This window comes from Oncorhynchus clarkii, chromosome 11, assembly GCF_045791955.1.
Source record: "Oncorhynchus clarkii lewisi isolate Uvic-CL-2024 chromosome 11, UVic_Ocla_1.0, whole genome shotgun sequence".
Lineage (NCBI taxonomy): Eukaryota > Metazoa > Chordata > Actinopteri > Salmoniformes > Salmonidae > Oncorhynchus > Oncorhynchus clarkii.
Window position 1 is genome coordinate 23,000,092 of NC_092157.1, and position 25,138 is coordinate 23,025,229.

The following is a 25,138-nucleotide window of genomic DNA, read 5'->3' on the forward strand; positions in this document are numbered from 1 at the left end:
GGTGTGGCTGGCTTCCGGGTTGGATGGCGCTGTGTTAAAGAAGCAGTGCGGCTTGATTGGGTTGTGCATCGGAGGACGCATGACTTTCAACCTTTGTCTCTCCCGAGCCCGTACGGGAGTTGTAGCGATGAGACAAGATAGTAGCTACTAAAACGATTGGATACCACGAAATTGGGGAGAAAAAGGGGTAAAATTCAAACAAACAAAAAAAGAAATTCATGTTAGCAGGCAATATTAACTAAATATGCAGGTGTAAAAATGTATACTTGTGTATTGATTTTATGAAAGGCATTGATGTTTATGGTTAGGTACATTGGTGCAATGACAGTACTTTTTTTCGCGAATGTGTTTGTTAAATCACCCGTTTGGCAAAGTAGGCTGTGATTCAATGACAAATTAACAGGCACCACCGCATTGATTATATTTAACGCAGGACAAGCTAGATAAACTAGTAATATCATCAACCATGTGTAGTTAACTAGTGATTATGTTAAGATTGATTGTTTTTTATAAGATAAGTTTAATGCTAGCTAGCACCTTACCGTGGCTCCTTGCTGCACTCGCAAAGCAGGTAGTCAGCCTGCCACGCAGTCTCCTCGTGGAGCGCAATGTAATCGGACATAATCGGTGTCCAAAAATGCTGATTACGGATTGTTATGAAAACTTGAAATCGGCCCTAATTAATTGGCCATTCCGATTGATCGGTCGACCTCTATCCTAGACCCCCTGCGGCTCACCCCCCTAGCTATCCTCACTTTTGTGCCCCCTCAGATTGTTGGGGTGCATGATGCCCTGTTGCCTAATGTAGCAATATTTTTGATACTCTTGTCACATTTTGTTGCCAAATCTGATTGTTGCATGATCATTGCTGGATGAAAGTTGTGGCCGCCAAGATCACACAACTAAGTTAGCAGGGTTTTTGAAGTTCATCTGTCAGACTAGCAGAAGAATCAGACAGCAAGAAAGCCACTCATGGTACCAACTAAGAAATTCCATGAGGCGACAGGGAATCAAATCAAGTGCATATTTGATCTAAATCGAATTGTTTATTTGTAGCTTATTCTTTTTGCAACATCACAGAGAAATCAGTTAAGAATTACATCGTTGTTATTTCAGCTTGTGCTGTTCCTATTGTTTTGCAGTGCGCATCGCAGCCAGGGGAGTAGCCTAGGCAGCAGGCTATGCATTCTGCTGACTACATTAGCCTCTCAGTTCAGTGTTATTACAGGAAGCGTCATGAAAGGACAATGACAAAAGCGTGTCGTGCTGCTGCCTGTGAACAATGGCACATCAGTTCAAGTCCGCTGAAACGTTTGCATGTTGTACATGGCCTGGCCATGATTTGAATATGACAGTGACATTACCACTGGTTGTTGACCTCGGATTGTGGAACATCAAATCATTTGCAAATGGTGCCATATTTCTTGACAAAGTTCAGGGACCATTAAATAAAACTGACAGTTGAAAGTTCCTTATCAGACATCACAAACAAACTCGGTAGGATAGTCTACAGGTAGGTAGGACTGTTAGCCATTTTTATAGGATCTGAGGACATCAGATGATAAATGCATTAAACTTACCTGACCCATGAAATGTGATGAATGCACAAATTGTCACAAATGATGTGCTACTTTGTTCTGGACCTGCTATTGTGACCCTCCCTCTCTCTCTTCCGCTCTCTGACCTGCTGTCTCGACCTGTGAATTGTCGGCTATGAAAAGCCAACTAACGTTTACTCCTGAGGTGCTGACCTGTTGCACCCTGTATAAACACCATGACTATTATTTGACCCTGCTGGTCATCTATGAACGTTTGAACATCTTGAGGAACGATCTGGCCTAAATGGCCATGTACTCTAATCTCTACCCGCCAATGCCAGAAGAGGACTGGCCACCCCTCAGAGACTAGCTCCTGTCTAGGTTTCTCGTTAGGTTCCTGCCTTTGTAGGAAGTTTTTCCCAGCCACCGTGCTTCTACATCTGCATTGCTTACTCTTTGGTGTTTTAGGCTGGGTATCTGTATAAGTACTTTGTGACAACTGTTGATGTGAAAAGGGCTTTTATAAAATACTTTGAGAATGGTTGACCAAGCAGGCGATGAGAGAACTGAGTAGGGTGATATGGGTTTTATTTTCTACTGAGTAAGGAAAAAAAAAAACAGTGCATAAAAAGGGTATTTAAAGGTCTATAAATGAATTAAACTAAAACTGTTCGAACACCTCAAATCAAAGTTTATTTGTCACGTGCGCCGAATACAACAGGTTTAGACCTTACAGTGAAATGCTTACTTACAGGCTCTAACCAATAGTGCAAAAAAGGTGTTAGGTGAACAATAAGTAAAGAAGTAAAAATAGTGAAAAATAACAGTAGCAAGGCTATATACAGTAGCATGGCTATATACAGTAGCGAGGCTATATACAGTAGCGAGGCTATATACAGTAGCGAGGCTATATACAGTAGCGAGGCTACATACAGACACCGGTTAGTCAGGCTGATTGAGGTAGTATGTACATGTAGATATGGTTAAAGTGACTATGCATATATGATGAACAGAGAGTAGCAGTAGCATAAAAGAGGGGTTGGTGGGTGGTGGGACACAATGCAGATAGCCCGGTTAGCCAATGTGTGGGAGCACTGGTTGGTTGGGCCAATGGAGGTAGTCTGTACATATGTACATGTTTGTATAGTTAGTGACTATGCATATATGATAAACAGAGTAGCAGCTGCATAAAAGAGGGGTTGGGAGGGGGACACACACACAATGCAAATAGTCCGGGTAGCCATTTGATTACCTGTTTAGGAGTCTTATGGCTTGGGGGTAAAAACTGCCTTTGTCCTAGACTTGGCACTCCGGTACTGCTTGCCGTGCGGTAGCAGAGAGAACAGTCTATGACTGGGCTGGCTGGGGTCTTTGACACATTTTACGGCCTTCCTCTGACACCGCCTGGTGTAGAGGTCCTAGATGGCAGGCAGCTTAGCCCCAGTTGATGTACTGGGCCGTGCGCACTACCCTCTGTAGTGCCTTGCGGTCGGAGGCCGAGCAATTGCCGTACCAGGCAGTGATGCAAACAGTCAGGATGCTCTCAATGTTGCATCTGTAGAACCTTTTGAGGATCTCAGGACCCATGCCAAATCTTTTTAGTTTCATGAGAGGGAATAGGCTTTGTCGTTCCCTCTTTGGACCATTCTAGTTTGTTGGTGATGTGGACACCAAGGAACTTGACGCTCTCAACCTGCTCCACTACAGCCCCGTCGATGAGAATGGGGGCGTGCTCGGTCCTCCTTTTCCTGTAGTCCACAATCATCTCCTTAGTCTTGGTTACGTTGAGGGATAGTTTGTTATTCTGGCACCACCCGGCCAGATCTCTGACCTCCTCCCTATAGGCTGTCTCTTCGTTGTCGGTGATTAGGCCTACCACTGTTGTCGTCTGCAAACTAAATGATGGTGTTGGAGTCGTGCCTGGCCATGCATTCGTGGGTGAACAGGGAGTACAGGAGGGGACTGAGCACGCACCAGTCTCCAGTGTTGAGGATCAACGCAGCGGATGTGTTGCTCACCACCTGGGGGCGACCTGTCAGGGAGTCCAGGATCCAGTTGCAGAGAGAGGTGTTTTAGTTCCAGGATCTTTAGCTTAGTGATGAGCTTTGAGGGTACTATGGTGTTGAACGCTGAGCTGTAGTCAATGAACAGCATTCTCACATAAGTGTTCCTTTTGTCCAGGTGGGAAAGGGCAGTGTGGAGTGCAATAGAGATTGCATCATCTGTGGATCTGTTTGGGCGTTATGAGATTATGATTATTTCTGGGATTATGGTGTTGATGTGAGCCATTACCAGCCTTTCAAAGCACTTCATGGCTACTGACGTGAGTGCTACGGGTCTGTAGTCATTTAGGCAGGTTGCCTTGTTGGTATTACAGTTGGCATTACAGACTCAATCAGGGACATGTTGAAAATGTCAGTGAAGACACCTGCCAGTTGGTCAGCACATGCCCGCCGCACACGTCCTGGTAATCCGTCTGGCCCCGCAGCCTTGTGTATGTTGACCTGTTTAAAGGTCTTACTTACGTCGGCTATGGAGAGCGTGATCACACAGTCGTCAGAACAGCTGATGCTCTCATGCATGCCTCAGTGTTGCTTTCCTCGAAGCGAGCATAGAAGTGATTTAGCTCGTCTGGTAGGCTCGTGTCACTGGGCAGCTCACGGCTGTGCTCCCCCTTGGAGTCTGTAATGGTTTGCAAGCCCTGCCACAAGATGAGCGTCGGAGCCGTTGTAGTATGATTCAATCTTAGCCCTGTATTGATGCTTTGCCTGTTTGATGGTTCGTCACAGGGTATAGCAGGATTTCTTGCTAACTTCCGGGTTAGAGTCCCGCACCTTGAATGCGGCAGCTCTAACTTTCAGCTCTAACCTTTGCCTGTAATCCATGGCTTCTGGCTGGGGTATGTTTGCACAGTCACTGTGGGGATGATGTCCTCGATGCTCTTATTGATATTGGCGGCAGGGTAGCCTAGTGGTTAGAGCGTTGGACTGGTAACAAGATGTACAAATCTGTCGTTCTGCCCCTGAACAGGCAGTTAACCCACTGTTCCTAGGCCGTCATTGAAAATAATAATTTGTTCTTAACTCACTTGCCTAGTTAAATAAAGGTGTGTGTATGTATATATATATATATATATATATATTTTTTTTATTTATTTTTAAACGTGGTGTACCATTCCATTGGAAGAATCCCGGAACATGTTCCAGTCTGTGATAGCAAAACAGTCCTATAGTTTAGCATCTGCTTCAACTGACCACTTTTTTTATAGACCGAGTCACTGGTGCTTCCTGCTTTAATTGTTGCTTGTAATCAGGAATCAGGAGGATAGAGTTGTGGTCGGATTAACCAAATGGAGGGCGAGGTTAGAGCTCTGTACGCATCTCTGTGTGTGGAGTATAGGTGATCTAGAAATCTTTTCCCTCTAGTTGCACATTTAACATGTTGATAGAAATTTGGTAGAACAGATTTAAGTTTCCCTGCATTAAAGTCCCCGGCCACTAGGAGCGCTGCCTCTGGGTGAGTGGTTTCCTGTTTGCTTATTTCCTTATACAGCTGACTGAGTGCGGTCTTAGTGCCAGCATCTGTCTGTGGTGGTAAATAAACAGCCACGAAAAGTATAGCTGAAAACTCTCTAGGCAAGTAGTGTGGCCTGCAATTTATCACAATATACTCTACTACAGGCGAGCAGAATCTAGAGACTTCCTTAGATTTCGTGCACCAGCTGTTGTTTACAAATATGCACAGACCGCCCCCCTCGTCTTGTGCTGTTCTATCTTGCTGGTGCAGCGTATATCCCGCTAGCTGAATATCCATGTCGTCATTCAGCCACGATTCCGTGAAACATAGGACATTACAGTTGATGTCCCCGTTGGTAGGATATTTGTGATCGTACCTCGTCTAATTTATTGTCCAATGATTGCACGCTGGCGAGTAATATTTGTCTAATCCAAGGTGAGTGATCTCTGTTCTGATACCCAGAAGCTCTTTTTTTGCGTAAGATACGGTTGCAGAAACATTATGTGCAAAATAAGTTACAAAGAACACACACAAAAAAAACACATAATAGCACAATTGGTTGGGTGCCCGTAAAACTGCTGCCATTTCTTCCGGCGCCACTTTATCTGAAACATAGATACATGTGTAAGGGAGGTCTGCGTGGCAGAATAGGCGCAACTCACAGGGTTAACTCGAGCCATAAAGTTAGAGCACAGAATATAAAGAGATGGCCAGTTCCAAATATCTGAGGCAGGTCGGCTACAAAGATGCAAATAAATGATCACGGATCTGTTCTTAAATGTTTTAGCATAAACATGATTGTAAGCATACTTATTATTATTTATTATTATGATGTGTTTTAAATGTATTCATTTTGAATAGAAAGTTCTAGCATAATGTTTTAAACTGGGGAACTCCATTTCCCCTATGCTGGACGGAGGTGGTATCACCGAACACACCCCTCCATTTCAGGATAATAGGACGTGCCAATTAGCTGCATGCTCTCTAACAAGTGCACCTGGCCTCTGTGCTGCAGACAAGGCACCAGAGAAGAGCTGCAAAAACTGAAACGGTAAAACTTAGAAATAATTGTTAGAATTAATATTTGCAGCAATTCAATAAAGGTGTGTCTTTGATATTTGAAATGGAAACCACATGTTGGGTCATTATTTGATTGGACACTAAATGTTTGGTGCAAATTAATGTGGAAGTGCAAAGGAAAGGGCTTTATAGCTGAGAAGCTACATGTGGTTGTCGCATCACAAGATGGTGTTGTGTAACACTCTTACACGATGTACTGTATGGTATTTACTGTTGTGACAAAGTAACTGGCCAGCGCACGTAACTGGCCAGCGCACGTGCATTTTGGTTCTGGGTTTCTCTTCCAGATGATTTAAATCAGTTCTGCCTTTCATGATTTGTTTTTCTAGGATTCGACTCTTGCAGACGGGAATATGTTCAACGCCTCAATGCCGACATCCCCAGGCTCCATGGTCAACCAGTGTAAGTTTGACGAGGACGAGGAGAGTGACTCTAAAGACATCTTCATTACAGTGGACAACCCAGAGAGTCATGTGACTGCCATTGAGACCTTCATCACCTACAGAGTTCTGACCAAGGTGAGAGGGGGGGGGGGTGTAATGTACTGTATGTCCTCTAGAAATGGAATTGCATCGATTGTACAGTATATACTAGACTGTGTATTTGCCAATAGAATTGAGTTAATCTGGTCTTTACTGTGTTTCTCTCTCTGCCTGCCTCAGACCACACGGAGTGAGTTTGACAACTCTGAGTACGAAGTCCGCAGGCGCTACCAAGACTTCCTCTGGCTCAAAGGGAAACTGGAGGATTCCCACTCAACTCTCATTGTTCATGTATGTGGTGTCTGACCTGTAAAGGAATTGAGAATTTGGTTAAACTCCATACTATCGATCCACAACATATTTCTGAGCTCCGTTTTAATCCTCCTTCCTGTCCTCAGCCTCTGCCAGAGAAGTTTGTGGTGAAGGGGATGGTGGAGAGGTTCAATGGTGATTTCATCGAGACACGGAGGAAAGCTCTCCACAAGTTCCTTAATCGCGTTGCTGATCACCCCATTCTGTCCTGCAGCGAAGACTTCAAAGTCTTCCTTAGTGCTCAGGCCTGGGTAAGCAAGCATATACCAAATGCATACATAAACACGCACCAAACACATAATCCATAAAAGCTTTGAGAGCACACAAAAGACTGATGTTACGCAGTCAGACTACACACACACACACCTGCTACGTCAAGCTAGTCTAATTGCACATGGTATAGTCCCGCTGTCCTACCACTAAACCTGATTAGCCTAGTAGTTTAATGCCTAGACTTTAACTCTGTGAATGAATGCCTCCCTTGTGTCCCAGTGTCTTTAGCATGTTATCAGTTTACGGTTTAGTTGATCCATTTTGTTGTACCATTTAAAAAAAAACAACAAGCACACAACTTGAAAAAGACATACGCACATGAGTAAAATCATGGAGGATAACAGACAAAGTCTGGGACTTACTCCCATTGTTAAATCATGGTGGAGAACACATAATAAAGTTTGGGACTTATTCCCATTGTTACATCATGGTGGATAACAGACAAAGTCGGGGACTTATTCCCATTGTTACATCATGGTGGATAACACACAAAGTCGGGGACTTATTCCCATTGTTACATCATGGTGGATAACACACAAAGTCTGGGACTCCCATTGTGGTCTTGTAACAAGACTGCTAGGCAAGATCCAACACGGTTGAACACATTGACCGCGAGATAATAAAACAAAAATATCTATCTCATTGCAGTAACATCATAGGGGTCATTCATATGGGCACAGAAGACATCAAACAGTTTTTTAAAAACTTTATTTTCAAAGCTGCCCAGAGAGGATGTTGTTTTTTATGGGCAGAGGCAACTCATTCCACTCTAAGGCTCCAGTATACAAGAAAGTAGCTTTCTAAGCACACCTGATCTGATGCTGTGATTGTGTGTATCCCTGACACGGGGAAAGTAATCAGTTAGATGTCTGGGCGCTGTTCTTAAGAACAGATCAAGTTTAGCCAACGCATATTATACTCTTGTGTCAGGACATAACGTTAGGCCTTGACCTCAATGAGAACAGGGAGACCACCACTGGATTGTATTTTATGTTAAAGGGGATTTTTCTCATCTGATCAGGCGCTGGGTGTGCTGTTTGAGTTTGTGGAACAACATTTAATTCAAGGTCAATGTGACATGAAAGCCATTTCTGTAACTTGGTGACAGTGGAATGTTCTAGTCTAGAGCGCATGTTATTGTTACAATGGATAGGATACAGTGTCTGTCTCTGACATAATCCATCTCTATCAATATTATGTCAATCTCACTCCTTCCAATGTAAAGTAAAAGTAAGCTCAAGGAATATAATTCGCTGCAATCTGCCATACTACAGGATGGGACTTTGTCATTGAACATTGTTTGTTCTAAAGCCTTTTATTTGACCCCAGTTTGTGTTGGTGTGTGCATGTGTGCGCGTCTCTCCATCCCATCTGTCCCTGTAGGAGCTGACAACCTATAAGAAGCAAGGCCCGGGGTTCCTGAGCAGGATGGGGGAAACGGTGCGAGCGGTGGCTAACTCAGTCAGAGGGGTGAAGAACCGGCCAGAGGAGTTCACCGCCATCCAGGAGTACGTGGAGGATTTCAGCAACAAGATCGGCTCTCTGGACAAAGTCACCCAGAGGATCGTCAAAGAACAGAAAGGTAAGACCACAGAGTTAAATATTACTCTCTAAACATACCAACTAACTAGTTAATACTATTCTGGGTACGCACACAGAGTTACATGAATGTAATGTTTTCAATCAGACTTGTAAATCGCTCCGTTTCAAAAATGGAGAATGATAGAGGGTTCTTGTTCTTTGTATCCGTCCCATTATGGTGTCTGTGACTGCACGTGCAGTGATATTGAGGCAATCTCTATTTTGAAGATGTACATTTTCTTCTACTTCTGTGAGTTGGTAAAAAACTGAAATGGTGCATACTGCCACCTGGAGTGTGTATGAACAGGTATAAAGTCAAGCTTGGCTATTTACAGCCACCTCCAGTTATGGAATATTTGCTCATGCGGATAATTAATTGACTGATGACCCCGATCAAACCCATAGGAAGTTCCACCCAGTTGACTACTTCAAAATGGTGAAAGTCCTCAATGCCACTACCTATGCTAAAACAGAGTCCTCTATCTCTATGGTCTCAAAGGACCTGGAGGAACTGAAGGGTAGTGCATTGTGGGTAGGGTAGTTGACAGTACATATCCCTGTTTGTGTCTCAGAGTACCTGGAGGAGCTAAAGGAGTACGGGCCCACCTACACCCTGTGGTCGGGCTCGGAGGAGGAGCTGGCAGAGCAGTTGAAAGGTGTAGCCGGCTGCATAGAGAGGTGCTGTAAAGAGACGGAGGAACAGGTCGGCCATCTCTCAGACACCCTGGTGCCTGTTTTACACGAGTATGTCCTGTGTGCTGAGACACTCAAGGTAAGTCAACTCCTCTGGCGTAAGACAGTAATGGAAGTCGTTTAACCGGCTGTTAAGTGGCGTTTAGATGTCGTTAGTAGACCAAATGACAGACCAGCACTGTGCAGTACTTGCTAAACCTGTAATGTTGATGAAACATGAAAGGCTTTGACTTAACTTACCCCCAACACCCACACATATTTACATAGTCTACGTACACAAACATACCTACTGTGTACATAATATCAAGCCTAATGCATATTTTTGTTGGATTTTCAGGACTAAGCAATGATCACCCCTAGATCATTTTATGTTCCTTTTTTCTAGGCAGTATTGAGACGGAGGGATAACATTCAGGCGGAATTTGAGGCCAAGAATGAAGCTCTGGCCACCAAGAAAGTTGACCGCGATGCAGTAAGTGCAAAATTGGCTTTTTATAAATGTAAGTAGTTTAGCAGACGCTCTTATCCAGAGCAACTTTGTTAGTTCATCTTAAGATGTATACACTAAGTGGGACAACCACATCTCAGTCATAGTAAGTCTGTTTTTTTTCCTCACAGTAGCTATTAGCAAAATCAGTGCTGGGGGGGGGGGGATTCGAGTGTTAGTTTAGGAAAGGTATGTTTTTATTCTATAATATCTTATATGTACCTTCTATAAGCCATCAGTCGGCCTACCTGATGCTTCAGTGCAATTTCCCAGAGATTAGGAGCAATAAAGCTGTGCTGCATGAACTGCCTCCTCGTCACCTCTCATTTTAAATCAAGCTGTCTTAAGCCAGAGGAGGCGCTTTGGCGATATTGGAAAAGGCCTCCTCTGAGGATTATCTAAATATCTCCGGATAGTTCAGGATGTCCCTCTTGAGCTCCTGGCACACTTCAGGAAACTGGGTGGTAAATATTGTCTAATAAGGCCTTGATAATCGTTGCGTAATGAAAACGCCCACATCTATCGACGTCTTACATCGAAATGCCACTGACTGGTGGTAAGATCTGAGATGGCTGGAGAATAAAGAAGAGAAAGGGGTAGAGTGGACAGAACTGTTAAGGATTATTGCTGTTCTAATCCTGTGGGTGTCCCTGGTTCCCTCCTAGCTTAGCAGTGACCTTTTTACCCTGAGATTTTAATTAGAGCGCTGGCTAAGAAAGTCACCTATGGATTTCCAACAAAGCACTGTAATAGTGTGTGTGAAACAATGGGATCTAGAGTTCTAGAACAATGTGAGGATAAGGTTTACAGTACTTTGTGAATGAGTCAGAATGTCAAACTTACTGTATGCTTTTGTTGCAGGTCCCAGTGTTTCACCTAATAAACACAATAACTGAGTAAGAGCTCTATCATGTAGTTTCACCTGAAAAGGCTATATGCAAAAATAAGATTAGGCTACATTCATATGACAGTCTGACGTAGTATGCCACCCATACATAGTATGTCATAAACAACTAGGCAACTTGAACATTTTCTGTCATTATGTATAAGATAGTCTTAAGTTCTCTGTCAAAATGAGACGGGGTCTATTTGTGCGGTCATCACCTTGTACTTTACTGTTCTTATGCCACTGCTTACTAGCAGGTCTGGGATCAGCTTCCCCAATCCTAACCTTAACATTTTAGCTGAGAAAATGACAAAACTGATCCAAGATCAGCATCTAAGGGCAACTTCTCCATGCGGACATGAGCATTCATTCCTGTTCCTGTTGTTGTGGCTTTTGCCCTCTGACATCCTGACCTTCCTGTGATGGGACTGGAGGAGTCTAGTGATCTAGGTTTTGTGTGGGGGAGCCTGCTGGGTAAAAACCCTGAAGAAGCCAGACATCAGAGGCAGGAGAGACTTGATGGGGAGATTGAAGAGGTACAGCGGACTGTAGGGCATGCCAACATGCAACTGTACTACACATTATGGGCTCACCAGCTTCTGCTTAACTTGGCTTTATGTGGAGCATTTAAGCTTTCCCTTTGCTGAATGGGTATGGTTGAGATGTTAGCTATTTCAAAATGAGCAAAAATATGACACTAAAGTCAAATAAGCTAATTATTAACACAATTGAATTATTAACACACCTTAAAATGCTATCAACTATCGACTTGTCCATTCAAGCAAGCAGTGGTTGAGCAAGTCTCACCTTTTTCTAACAGCTTGTTTGTGCTGTACATAGTTCCCTGGACAGTAGTTCTAGGTTACCCTGACCCTAACCTCTAACACTTGGCTGGGTTTGTTGGATGCTGTTTTTGGCCTAACTCATAGATCGGGCATTTAACACTGACTGGCTGTGGTTTGAAGCAGGATGCCATATTTCCATTTCCCAGCACAACAGGTCTGGAGAGAGGATGTATCGTGTTCTTCTCAAAGCCTTGCCAAGGTGCATGAAACGAGGAAACGGGCTGGACATAAAATTGTAATCTATTTGACCCAGTAGATGGCAGTGATGCTTCAGTCAAGAAACAAAGATGTCTTCAGTCAATTGTTCACTTTCCACCCAACTTTTAATGATTTGAGAAGGGGAATCTGTTGGGTTGTAATTATGGAAAAGGTTAACGTGACCGTGTGTGCGTGACCGTGCGTGACCGTGTGTGACCGTGTGTGTGTGCGACCGACCGACCGTGTGACCGTGTGTGCGTGTGACCGTGTGTGCGTGCGACCGACCGACCGTGTGTGCGTGCGACCGACCGACCGTGTGTGTGCGCGCGAGCGACCCTTTGTGTGTCCCTGTTCCTAATGATGTGTCCACATTGCCACCTGGGAGATGAATGCTGGTCCAGACATAGCAGCTAAGCCTTTAACCCCGGTCTCAGTCTATCTCCCCAACCTCTCTCGTTACACCTGACAAGCTCTCCTAATCAACACACACACACCCCGTCAAGTCTTGCATCGATCCCCTCTTAACAGGACCAGAGCAGGAGTGCCAACGCCGCACAACCCTTATCAGCTCCACCTGTCAATATCCACCTAGTCTCAAATGGAGCCATGCATATCTGAGCACTGCTAATTTGACACCGAGGTCTCCCTCAGGACCCTGTGTCTTCTCCCTGTGTATCTGACTAATTATTCAATAATTTCCTCTGTGTGTGTTTTCTGATAGACAGTCGTATGTTTCAGGGCTACGGACTGAGACTGTTGTACTCTAGAGGAAGTGCTTGTTTAGAGGAGAGACTGAGGCATTGGGCTTGTTAGGTAGGGCCATGAGATGGCTGATGAATCAATAACACTGCAGTAAACAGGACCATTGAGAGAAATGGCTCTCCAGATGGGTGTATGTATCACCATGTAGCAGGAGCAGCAAAGTTGGCCATCTAACTTTGATAAACACAGCATTATCAGCTAACGTGGATACACATTGATGTATAGTCTACCTTTTGATATGTTTTAATTGTCAACTGTCCAAACTGGATTAGCTAACTTTGATAAACATTCACAAGTTTTGATCATTAGGCTATATCACACGTGTGCGCACACAACCATAGGATATGACAAATAATAAACCACTAGCTTAAAGGTTTTTGTTTTCTATGTCAATGAAATGACGAGACAAATGTATAAATGGAAAGCCTGATTTGGGAGCTATCCAAGGAGGAAATAATCTCAATTAGCCTTGCCTATGAATCAGATTATAACGCTATGTTACATTTACTACTACTGCCTCTGCGTGGTGAGACTATTTAATGCTTCCATCAGACCAGAAGCTATTCATCAGCAGTTTTCAGGGGCAAGGTGGCTGTGTCTGAATACCCATGCTAGCATACTACGTACTTAAACTGCATACTACACTGAAAAATATAAACGCAACAATTTCAAAGACTTTACTGAGTAACAGTTCATGTAAGGAAATCAGTTAATTGAAGTAAATTCATTAGGCCCTAATCTATGGATTTCACATGACTGGGAATACAGATATGAATCCCTTGGTCACAGATACCTTTCAAGAAAAGGTAGGGCCGTGGATCAGAAAACCAGTCAGTATCTGGTGTGACCCACCATTTGCCTCATGCAACGCGCCACATCTCCTTCGCATAGAGTTGATCAGGTGTTTTAGTTTTTTTCCTCTGGCCTGTGGCGTGTTGTCCCACTCCTCTTCAGTGGCTGTGCAAAGTTGCTGGATATTGGTGGGAACTGGAACATTCTGTAATGCACGTCCATCCAGAGCATCCCAAACGTGCACCTGTGTAATGATCAAGCTGTTTATTCAGCTCCTTGATATTCCACACCTATCAGGATTATCTGGCAAAGGAGAAATGTTCATTAACGGGGATGTAAAGAAATTTGTGCACAACATTTGAGAACAATAACCTTTTTGTTATTTTAAACTATACTGTTCAAAAATATAAACACAGCATTTAAAGTGATGGTCCCATGTTTCATGAGGTGAAATAAATAATCAGACATTTTCCATACGCACAAAAGGCTTATTTCTCTCATTTGTTGCACAAATTTGTAGTGATCATTTCTCCTTTGCCAAGATAATCCATCCACCTGACAGGTGTGGCATATCAAGAAGTGGGATTGTGTCAATGGGGGTGTTGAGTACTTCTGTCGGTAATAAAGCCATTTTGTGGGGGAAAACCTATTCCGATTGGCTGGGCCTGGCTTCCTCGAGGGTGGGCCTATGCCCTCCAAGGCTGCATCCCTGCCCATTCATGTGAAATCCAAAGTTTAGTGCCTAATGAATTTATTTCAATTGCCTGATGTCCTTATGAACTGTTACTCAGTAAAAATCTTTGACATTGTTGCTTTTTTTATTTTTGTTCAGTATATTTTGGACGCAAGTATGGGTATACGGACATGGCCACTGTCTTAAATAAAACTGTCCCTGTCACGTGAGGTCTTTGGGTGAAGGTCTTGCTTTAAGTGTTCTGTATGTCCAGGTTGTTGATGTGAAGGGATATTGCACTGTAATATGTAATGTTGGGAGGAGGAGGAGGATGATGATGATTGTGTGTGTGTTAGCTGAAGGAGGAGATTGATAAACTGGAGGACCGTGTGGAATGGGCCAACAACGCTCTGAAGGGGGACTGGGGCCGATGGCAGAGGAGCATGAGAGGAGACCTTAAATCAGCCTTCCTCTCCACCGCAGAGAAGAACGTAGACTACTACGAGAAGGTGAGATACAAGATACTCTGACTGGTTAGCGGGAGGGATGGAGGGAGGGAAAGTTGGATTGAGACACTTGATATGGGAGAAAGAGTTGGATAGATGAGTCGAATAAGAAAGAGAAGCAGATTTGGGGGTGTGACTGGTATAAGCAGAGTGGGAGGTGGAGGCGATGGAAGAGAATAAGAAAAAGGTAAATTAGAGAAATAGAAAAGCACTTGGAGAGAATGTGAGAAAGACTAAATCAATTGTGTCAGGGAGAGAACTCCACCGACTGATTCATTTTGGGGAAATGAGAGACAAATCTACACAACTAAAGTTGTTAGTGGTAATTTACAATGTATCTTTTATAGATATTTTTGGGATGGATTTTAACTGTAAATCATTCAATGCAATTTCAGCAGAAATATGGTTCTCTGTGCTGTGCAGTCCTTGTCACTGTCTGGACAACTTCCAGTAGAGGGCGGTAGTACTTCATTTTTATTCACACACAAATTACTGTCAGTTTATAGAGGTTGTCAATGCAGATAATTCCATAATAAATTGATGCTTCATTTTATGGATATTGTAAATAGTACGTGGACATCAGTTGCGGTCAGTGACGTTTAAAATGAGGGAGGACGATCATTTTATTTCATGAGCATGGCCTTATTTCTATTAAAGCATATTGGATGACTGATATTCATATTTCATTCATACAGCTCTGTAATATTGATAGGTTTAAGCTACTACGTGATACTCCAACCTAGCCTATGAGTGAAAGTTTACGATGTAGGTGCACAGGTCGAGAGAAATTTGAGTAATCAAGGTGACGTATTCAATACCACCTTGCACAATCTTGCCTACATCTGGCTGATCTAAGGTGTAATCATTAGTCCTACAGTTGCAAACAAGGACAAATTCATATATGTTTATCCCTGTTTCGTTCCATTTGCTTCCGTTTAAAAAAAAAAACGTTTTTCAACAGAATCGACAGAATGGATACACCCTGATCACACACCAAAAAAACAGGTCACTTTCATAGCAGCCACATACAAACAGCATGATCCCTTTGATCGTTGGATAATTCCTTCTCGCATCTATGCGCTCTCCTCTCACCGTTTCCCTTCTGTTGTGGACTTCAGTGCACATTACAACCGCTGTCTGTGACAAGGCAAAAAAACCTTTCCAAACATATCATCACCGCTAACCACTACACACAGCATGCATCGTTGTCACCATATTAGCTAACATCAAGTCAACATAGTTGTAGTAGCTAACGCGTTAGTAAACCCGCTACAATCATGCAGTACAGTTGACAAGCAGTTTAACAGTTACGCAATGGCAGTTGCAATACATTTATAAAACCAGAAGCTTACCTTGGCATGGAAGAGCTCTAGTGTTGGATAGCCATTATCAGCTGGCTAACATAACATCCCTCTCTGTTTGAGCCAGGTGTTTGAGTAGGTTAAACTAGCTAGCTCTCTTGCATCTCCTTAATTTTTCGGGAATGAATTTATTCAACTATTGTCTTTCTCTTTGAGTCAACTACTCACCACATGTTATACACTGCAGTGCTAACTAGCTGTAGCGTATGCTTTCAGTACTAGATTAATTCACTGATCCTTTGATTGGGTGGACAACATGTCAGTTCATGCTGCAAGAGCTTCCTCCGGAAGTTGTCATAATTACTGTGTAAGTCTATGGAAACGGGTGAGAACCACGAGCCCACTAGGTTTTGTATTGAAGTCGATGTACCCAGAGGAGGATGGAAATTAGCTGTCATCCAGCTACACCATGGTGCTACCGTACAGAGTGCTGTTGTCATTGCAACAGTGTGGTTTAATCAATTGTTTGGTGATGTGAATATATTTAGTGTCGTTTTATTTGAAAAGTATCACTTTTCTTTTAATGTTCCACTATAAAATGTTTTATGAAATTCACTGGGGAGGATGGTCCTCCTCTGAGGAGCCTCCACTGGTGGACTTCGAGTAGTCGGCAACCCAAGATTTGAACTATCTAAAACAAAGCTGAATGTCAATGATGGTAAGGTTTAGGAATGTTTATTTGATCTAGCTAAAATCTGAATTGCTGTAAAAAGTCCAAATAAAATATTTATTTCGAGGAAAATAAAGAGTGATGGATGAAGAGTTGATTGAAGCAGTTCGGGAGTGGAGGGAGGGACATCAATATTATCAGTGGAGGGAGCGTCACGGTAGCAGGCAGGGGATTCAGATGATCAGTCAGACACGGACAAGTCCAGGAGCCTCAGCTACTAATCTCGCAGTCACCGACGTAATGCCTTTCCATGCATAGCCACTTGGCTCAGCTGATATGTAGCTTATCCTCCAATACCGCCGATGGGTATTCAGTACGGAGTAGCTGCCGTTTCACCACGACGAGACATCCTCTCATCTCCTCAACCTGGAGCCGTTTTCATGGCAATGTCCCAAACAGTACCATTCACAAACTGGTTTCGCCATCAAGATGATCGGATTGTAATCTAAATGTGGCGTTAAACGGTGGATGAGGGGGGGGGGGGGGGGGGGGAAGTACCATCCCCCAAAAAACTCAATGTTCAACATTTACACGAATGATCAGCTTCTGGCTGTCGTTACGGCAACATTGTGATTTTTTTAAAAAGAGGCGTGACACAAGTAAAATGTGTAACTATCCTTTTTTTAAATCCCATTTTATATATGTATTTAATAAAGCAGAATGTACACATGGTACATATGCAACAGAATGGAAGCAAAAAAGAATGTTCTGTCATTTGAAGGGTCATTTTAAATATCATTGTTACATGCATACAATAATGTGACATAGCTAGTTAGACCACAGTTGGAGCCTATTCAACCACCACTCCACTCCCCTGGTCCTGATGACCAGTGGACAAACTCCACATAGCCCTGGCCTCTAAAGAAATCAAATGGAAACAAAAACAGCTTAAACCTCTCATAGATAACCAATTCAACTCCATAAGATAAGGGCTTACAGTAGCTATTATAATTACTGTGTGAACACTTTCTCACAGACAGTTATTTTGACTACATTGACTAACTATCTCTTTCATGGGTGTGATGCTGCCTGTGAGATCTCAACACACTTGTCATTCATGTTATTTTTGTTCCCCTTCCATCCAATTTGCAGTTCTAAATGGTGTGTTGCCAACCCACCCAGGTTCCCTTGTTTTAATGATACAAATCCAGACATTCTTCTTAATTCCATCGTGGATGAATATCCGTCTTCTCCGCTGTTTAAGTTAGCACCCATTGCTATGTATTCCGCTTGACCAACCCCACCTGTGTTCTTCTTGGAGGACACATAACAGCTGGTGCTAATCTTCCACCATCTGTCCAGACAGGGATTCTCACAGAACCTAAGCCTGATCTGTAGCTGGTCCCTCTCCGTAGTCGTGGCATTTAAACTATTCCTGGACTGATCTTTCTCGGTGGTCGTCATTTTAAAACTATTCTGTAGCTGGTCTTTGTCTTTAGTCAGGTTGTTGTAACTGGTCTGTAGCTGGTCTCTCTGTAGAGTAATGACCAATGATGCCATAGTAGACACAGGCCTGTGATCCCAACCAGCAGAAGAACACACAGCAGCATCTCCAAAGGGTCTCTTCCACCACTGAAATTGTTCTGAATGTTGAGCAACAACTCATTTTCTTGGACTGGGCATGAAGGCTCATACATTGTCATACATTTGGCCATCAATGTCTGTATTCTTTATTGCAGTAGGTTCATAGTCTTTTCAATGATTCCCTCTGACATCTTTACAAACTTGTTCTCAACTACAGAAACTTGTACTGTTACTTCAGCTCTACTGTAGGTCTGTACATGCATGTCATCTCCCTGCCATGCTTCTGTGACTTTTTGAAAGTGACACTGTTTTAACTGTCAACCACAGGACTGCAAATGGGCTGCAAATGAACCTTTTTATTGAATAAATATATACAGTGTATATATTTTGAATCACAACATAAAGATGATGAAACAACTAATTTCTTCAATACCATCTCAGCATAATGCCCGATAAATCCCAAAAGAATGGTATATTTATTTATTTACTCATCAGCAGAGCAGGGAAAAATACTCCTCACCACCCCTAGTGCTCTGAATTTGAGTGGTTACATTTCTCCAGACCATCCCTCAGCTTTTTACTGAAAAAGCAGCAGGGAAAACACTTGTTTGTTTAAACTTCTGATTGCTGCTTTAAGCATTGATGTGATATTTTAGCAGATAGAACCAAATGGAACCCTGTGAATTTGTACATGCTTCATATTGAAGTTTAGAAGCTAAGGTTACTGGGAGATGTGTGGTGGCTAGAGTCCTAATGGATTGACACTCTCATCCACTGTGGTTGACACTTGCCATGTTTCGACACCCTCAGTCTTCAAACAGGAGTCGCATTTCAACCTCCCCTTTCTGACATGCTGATGATGGCCATATAGGGGTATAACACTTTGAAAAGTTATGTACAAGTGTGTGGTAATGTACAATACCAGTCAAAAGTTTGGACAACCTACACATTTAAGGGTTTTTTTTTTTTTTTTTACATTGTAGAATAATAGTGAAGACATCAACACTATGAAATAACTAATGGATTCATGTAGTAATCAACAAATATTTTAGATTTTTCAAAGTAGCCTTGCCTTGATGACAGCTTGGCACACTCTTGAATTAGGTGTCCAAATGTTTGACTGGTACTGTATGTCTGCATTTTTCTCAGGGGTTCTTCACACCATGTGAAACCATCTGACAACTTTGATTAAAGGGGAACTTAAGGGTATTTTTTGTTGTTGTTGTAAATGCTGGCATGACATGCTTTAGATGGATACAGACACTTTTTAGGTGAAATGGTTTGGTATCGAAAGAAGTACCACAGCAGCCCATGTTACAATGTTTGATGCTCATATTATGTTAACTATGTAGCACTATGTAGCCTACAATTTAACCTTAAATACATTACAAGTATGCATTGTTGTCTGACACCAGCTATAAACGGAGAACTTTACTCCAATTGAACAAGCCGACAACTCCCCTTAGTGTATTGGAGATGACATTCTTAGGCCGGTTCCTCTACGATCATCTAAAGGCTGTGTTTTTTATTTTGGGGTAAAATGGCTATACATAACAGGCAAAAAAACAAACATTTTGCTGCACGTTTTGCACCATGACTGAGCTATCCATTTTAATAAAAGAAAAGGAAGATTTTGGGGAAGACCTTGTGTTTAAGTATGTCTGGTTATTTTCAATGTTTTTTTTGGGGGGGGGGGGTTCTTCACCTCCCTGGGGGCTTCTGAAAATCAGAACGTGACACACTCCTCATACTGTTTGAGTCGCCCCAAGGCTGGCCTCAACAAACACAACCCACTTAAACAGAGAGAGAGGGAAGCGGGGGAGAGGGCAGAGAGATTCGGAGAAAGTGAGCGAGGGACAGGTGGAGGACATAATTGTGTTCTGTCTTAATCAGGCCTGTGAGGTCAGACTATCTGTTCCAGGTAATTCTGATCGGTAGAGAACACATGTTCTAATACACCTCAATCACATGAAAGAGGAAATTACTGTATCATGTGATTCACAATGTAGCATCATTTATGAAGGACAATTCTACAAGTATTTTTGTTGTTGACACCACAATTTGGTGAAACGAATACAGCCATTACCTTGCTCTCTAACCAAGGTGCATATATTGAGGCGAAACTGAATTGAAGAGACGACGGTCATATAAATTATCTACAGATGTTCAGTAGACGGTAAATACATGTCATCTACACACCATCTACTTGGGACTATTCCAATGGTCTTTGAGATGACGATTTGAAAGTAGTTTTTTATTGGCGGCGCGTCAGAAGTTTGCTGGAGGCTGGTGTTGTATTTCGTTTTGTGTACTTATAGGAATACAAGGCAGCATGCTAATTGATCTAGATCCTCTAGATTGAATATGAACATGGCTTCAAGTAACTCCTCCATTAACACCAGGGGCTAAACTTTTGTTTTAGGAGTGGGGTTATTATAAATAAATATCTAATAATTATCCAGTTGGATAAACACTCCAAACAGCCTACCCGGCCGCTCGGAGATGTCCGTTGCCTTGTTTTGTATCACATTCCAATTATAAAACTGGGGGGGGGGACAAAAATGCAATTTCAAAATGTGTAGGGTACATGTCCCCAGTGAAAGTTGCACCCCTGATTATTACCCTGCAAAATAGGAGTCTTGTCTAGGCAAGATCCATATCCGATAAGCCCATCGCTCATATGTTTTCTTGTATGGCCTGAGGGTAGCAGCATTTGTTTAATGCAATATAGTGTGGGAAAAACCTCTTCCATTGTGGAATACTTTGAGACAGTCCTCAGCTGCAGTGGGTTTGTTGTGTAGCAGAAACGGAGATAATTTGTCTTGATTGGTTCTTGCTGGCGAATTGGTGCACTAAGTAAAGAGACTCTGCATCCCAAATTGCCCTCTATTATACTTATCGTACACTACTCTTGACGAGGATCAATAGGACTCTGATTAAAAGTAATGCCAGTTGGGATACGTCCTTTGTCAGGGATTGAAGTGGTGGGACTTTGAATAAATTGGAAATGGCATATCCCGAGGCTGCATTCGTTGTAGCTGGGGATTTTAACAAAGGAAATGTAAGGAGAATTCTCCCGAAATTCCACCAACACATCTCTTGCCCAACTCATGGGAGAAATACCTTGGGCCGTTGTTATTCTCCATTCTGAGACCGATACAAAGTGGACTGGTTGATTGAAGTAGGGTAATGAGTTCCAAAAACGAGTTGCAGTTTTTGAATGGTGGTGTCCATCTATTTGTTTTTCTGAATGTATGAATTACATGTTATTTCCGTGTCAAAGTGCCAATTAACAAACATTACAGTAATTCTCTGTGATAATTTAGTGATTATTATTCCGGTGTTCTGTGCATTGCACACTGCATAAATCAATGCATACTAGTAAATAAGGTTATCCAAGCAATAATTATAACCCTAGAGCAGTAAAAATACATAGATAAATACAACAACAAGTCTGACACACAGAGCTGGTTCAGGTGTGAGACAGGCCTACACACAATCTATAAACTGTGCATATGTGCTATTTGCATATTTTTATAATTTAATTAGCCTCCCATTTTCTTTTATTCCAGGCTTTATCGTAAAATTCTGCAAATTGAAATACACAATGGATAAATTATTTCAGTTTCTCCTCATGGCTCAGCCACATAATGCCAGGGTATATCTGTTGAGCTTTCTGGAATAAGAGCTAGCGTATATGGTGGTAGAAAAGGCAATAGAGGATAACATTTATTTCATTTTCTATTTCTTCCAGGTCACAATAGTTACATAGTCTTTACCATTATACCAACCTGTTTTGGAGTCGGGCCTAAACTCCCAACATCCGTGCTTGACCTCAGGAATGCTCTTGTAGCTGAATGGAAACAAGTCCCCGCAGCAATGTTCCAACTAGAGGTCGACCGATTAATCGGCATGGCCGATTTTAATTAGGGACGATTTTTGAAGTTTTCATAGCAATTAGTAATCGGCCTTTTTGGACTATGGCGGATTACATTGCAATCCATGAGGAAACTGCATGGCAGGCTGTGACCACCTGTTACGTGAGTGCAGTGTCAAAAGGACCTTGTGGCTGCAATGAGTAAGTTGCTAGCTAGCATTAAACTTCTTGTAAAAAACGCAATCAATCTTCACATAATCACTAGTTAACTACACACATGGTTGATGATATTACTAGGTTAACTAGCTTGTCCTGCGTTGCATATAATCAATGCAGTGCCTGTTGATTTATCGAATCACAGCCTACTTCAACTACGCCAAACGGGTGACGATTTAACAAAAGCGCTTTCGCGAAAAAAGCACATTCGTTGCACATGTACCTAACCATAAACGTCAATGTCTTTCTTAAAATCAATACACAAGTATATATTTTTTAAACCTGCATATTTTGTTAAATAAAGGCATGTTAGCAGGCAATGTTAACTAGGGAAATTGTCACTTCCTTTGCGTTCAGTGCAAGTAGAGTCAGGGTATATGCAGCAGTTTGGGTCGCCTGGCTCATTGCGGGCTGTTTCTTCCTAACAAAGGCCGTAATTAATTTGCCAGAATTTTACACAATTATGACTTGACATTGAAGGTTGTGCAATGTAACAGCAATATTTAGACTTGGGTTGCCACCCGTTCGACAGAATACGGAATGGTTCCGTATTTAACCTGTTGCGTCGACCAAACCCGGATCCGGGATTCTATTTACAGACCTAAGCTCATTACCATAACGCAACGTTAACTATTCATGAAAATCGCAAATGAAATGAAATAAATATGCCATCTCTCAAGCTTAGCCTTTTGTAAACAACACTGTCATCTCAGATTTTCAAAATATGCTTCTCAACCATAGGAAAACAATCATTTGTGTAAAAGTGGCTAGCTAGCGTAGCATTTAGCGTTAGCATTAGCGTTAGCATCCAGCACGCAAGATTTCAACAAAAACATAAAAGCCTTCAAATAAAATCATTTACCTTTGAAGAACTTCTGATGTTTTCAATGAGGAGACTCTCAGTTAGATAGCAGATGCTCAGTTTTTCCAAAAAAGATTATTTGTGTATTAGAAATAGCTCCGTTTTGTACATCACATTTGGCTACCAAAAAAAAAACGAAAATTCAGTCCTCAAAACGCGAACTTTTTTCCAAATTAACTCCATAATATCGACTGAAAACATGGCAAACGTTGTTTAGAATCAATCCTCAAGGTGTTTTTCACATATCTCTTCAATGATATATCGTTCGTGGAAGCATGGTTTCTCCCCTCAATCAAATGGAAAAGTACAAGCAGCTGGCGTTTGCGCACCGAATTCCACGCAGGACACCAGGCGGACACTTGGAAAATGTAGTCTCTTATGGTCAATCTTCCAATGATATGCCTACAAATACGTCACAATGCTGTAAACACCTTGGGGAAACGACAGAAAGTGTAGGCTCATTCCTTGCGCAATCACAGCCATATAAGGAGACAATGGAAAACAGAGCTTCAGAGATTCTGCTCATTTCCTGCTTGACGCATCATCTTGGTTTCGCCTGTAGAATGAGTTCTGGGGCACTTACAGACTATCTTTGCAGATTTTGAAACTTCAGAGTGTTTTCTTTCAAAAACTGTCAAGAATATGCATAGTCGAGCATCTTTTCGTGACAAAATATCGCGCTTAAAACGGGAACGTTTTTTATCCAAAAATGAAATAGCGCCCCTAGAGATCCAACAGGTTAACTGAAAGAATGAACGTTTTGTTTTTCAGAAATGATAGTTTCCGGATTTGACCATATTAATGACCGAAGGCTTGTTTTTCTGTGTGTTTATTATAAATAAGTCTGATTTGACAGAGCAGTCTGACTGAGCGGTGGTAGGCAGCTGCAGCAAGCATTCATTCAAACAGCACTTTACTGCGTTTGCAAACAGCTCTTAGCAAAGCTTGAAGCAGAGCGCTGTTTAAGCCTATCAACTCCCGAGATTAGGCTGGCAATACTAAAGTGCCTATAAGAACATCCAATAGTCAAAGGTATATGAAATACAAATGGTATAGAGAGAAATAGTCTACATGTCATAATTCCTATAATAACTAGAACCTAAAACTTAACTGGGAATATTGAAGAACTGGGAATATTGAACCACCAGCTTTCATATGTTCTCATGTTCTGAGCATGGCACTCAACACTGTTTTTGGCATTATGTTTCATTATTTGAGGCTAAATGTATTTTATTGATGTATTAAGTTAAAATAAGTGTTCATTCAGTATTGTTGTAATTGACATTATTACAAATATAAATAAAAATTGGCCTATTTATTTTTTAATATTTTTTTTATCAGCTTTTTTTTGGACCACCAATAATCAGTATCGGTGTTGGAAAATCCTAATCGGTCGACCTCTAGTTCTAACATCTAGTGGAACACCTTCCCAGGTGAGCATTTGCCCACTGAACTCGGTTACGGTTCCGAACTTCAAGACCCTGGTGAGGATAACAAGCACGCAGATGAGCTTCCCTGAGACTGTTTCTGACAGATTGTGCAGAAAGGTTTCAGTTGTCAGCTGTCTGGGAGGCTGCTCTCAGATGAAGAAGCAGGATGTGTGAGGCCAGTGGCTGTACTGCCAAAAACTCTAAAATGACATTGGGACGCGGTTTATGGTAGAGAAATTAACAGTCAATTATCTGGCAACAGCTCTGGTGGACATTCCTGCAGTCGGCATGCCAATTTAGAGTGGCCTTTTATTGTTCCCAGCACAAGGTGCACCTGTTTAATGATCAAGCTGTTTAATGAGCTTCTTGATATGCCACACCTTTCAGGTGTCTAGATTATCTTGGGAAAGAAGAACTGCTCTCTAATGGGTATAAACAAATTTGAGAGAAATAAGCTTTTTGTGTATGGATTTTCTATTTGGGGTCTCTGTGTGTGCAGTTGAATTCGGAAGTTTACATACACCTTAGCCAAATACATTTACATTTTTTCTGAGGTCTTGGCTGATTTCTGTTG

The 25,138-nt window shown here is 42.1% G+C and overlaps 1 protein-coding gene across 2 annotated transcripts in view; it reads left to right on the forward strand.

The window, feature by feature from the left end:
* The window catches only part of LOC139420376 (sorting nexin 7), a 37,505-nt gene that overhangs the window by 1,591 nt on the left and 10,776 nt on the right, over positions 1-25,138 (forward strand). Inside the window, exons 2-9 of one of the 2 annotated variants that reach the window (XM_071170411.1) lie at positions 6,464-6,652; positions 6,797-6,907; positions 7,015-7,179; positions 8,585-8,783; positions 9,355-9,554; positions 9,861-9,947; positions 11,283-11,384; positions 14,475-14,627. In XM_071170411.1, the coding sequence (XP_071026512.1) occupies positions 6,464-6,652; positions 6,797-6,907; positions 7,015-7,179; positions 8,585-8,783; positions 9,355-9,554; positions 9,861-9,947; positions 11,283-11,384; positions 14,475-14,627 (1,206 nt within the window). The remainder of the gene's footprint in view (positions 1-6,463; positions 6,653-6,796; positions 6,908-7,014; positions 7,180-8,584; positions 8,784-9,354; positions 9,555-9,860; positions 9,948-11,282; positions 11,385-14,474; positions 14,628-25,138) is intronic. The other variant, XM_071170412.1, reaches the window with a different exon arrangement.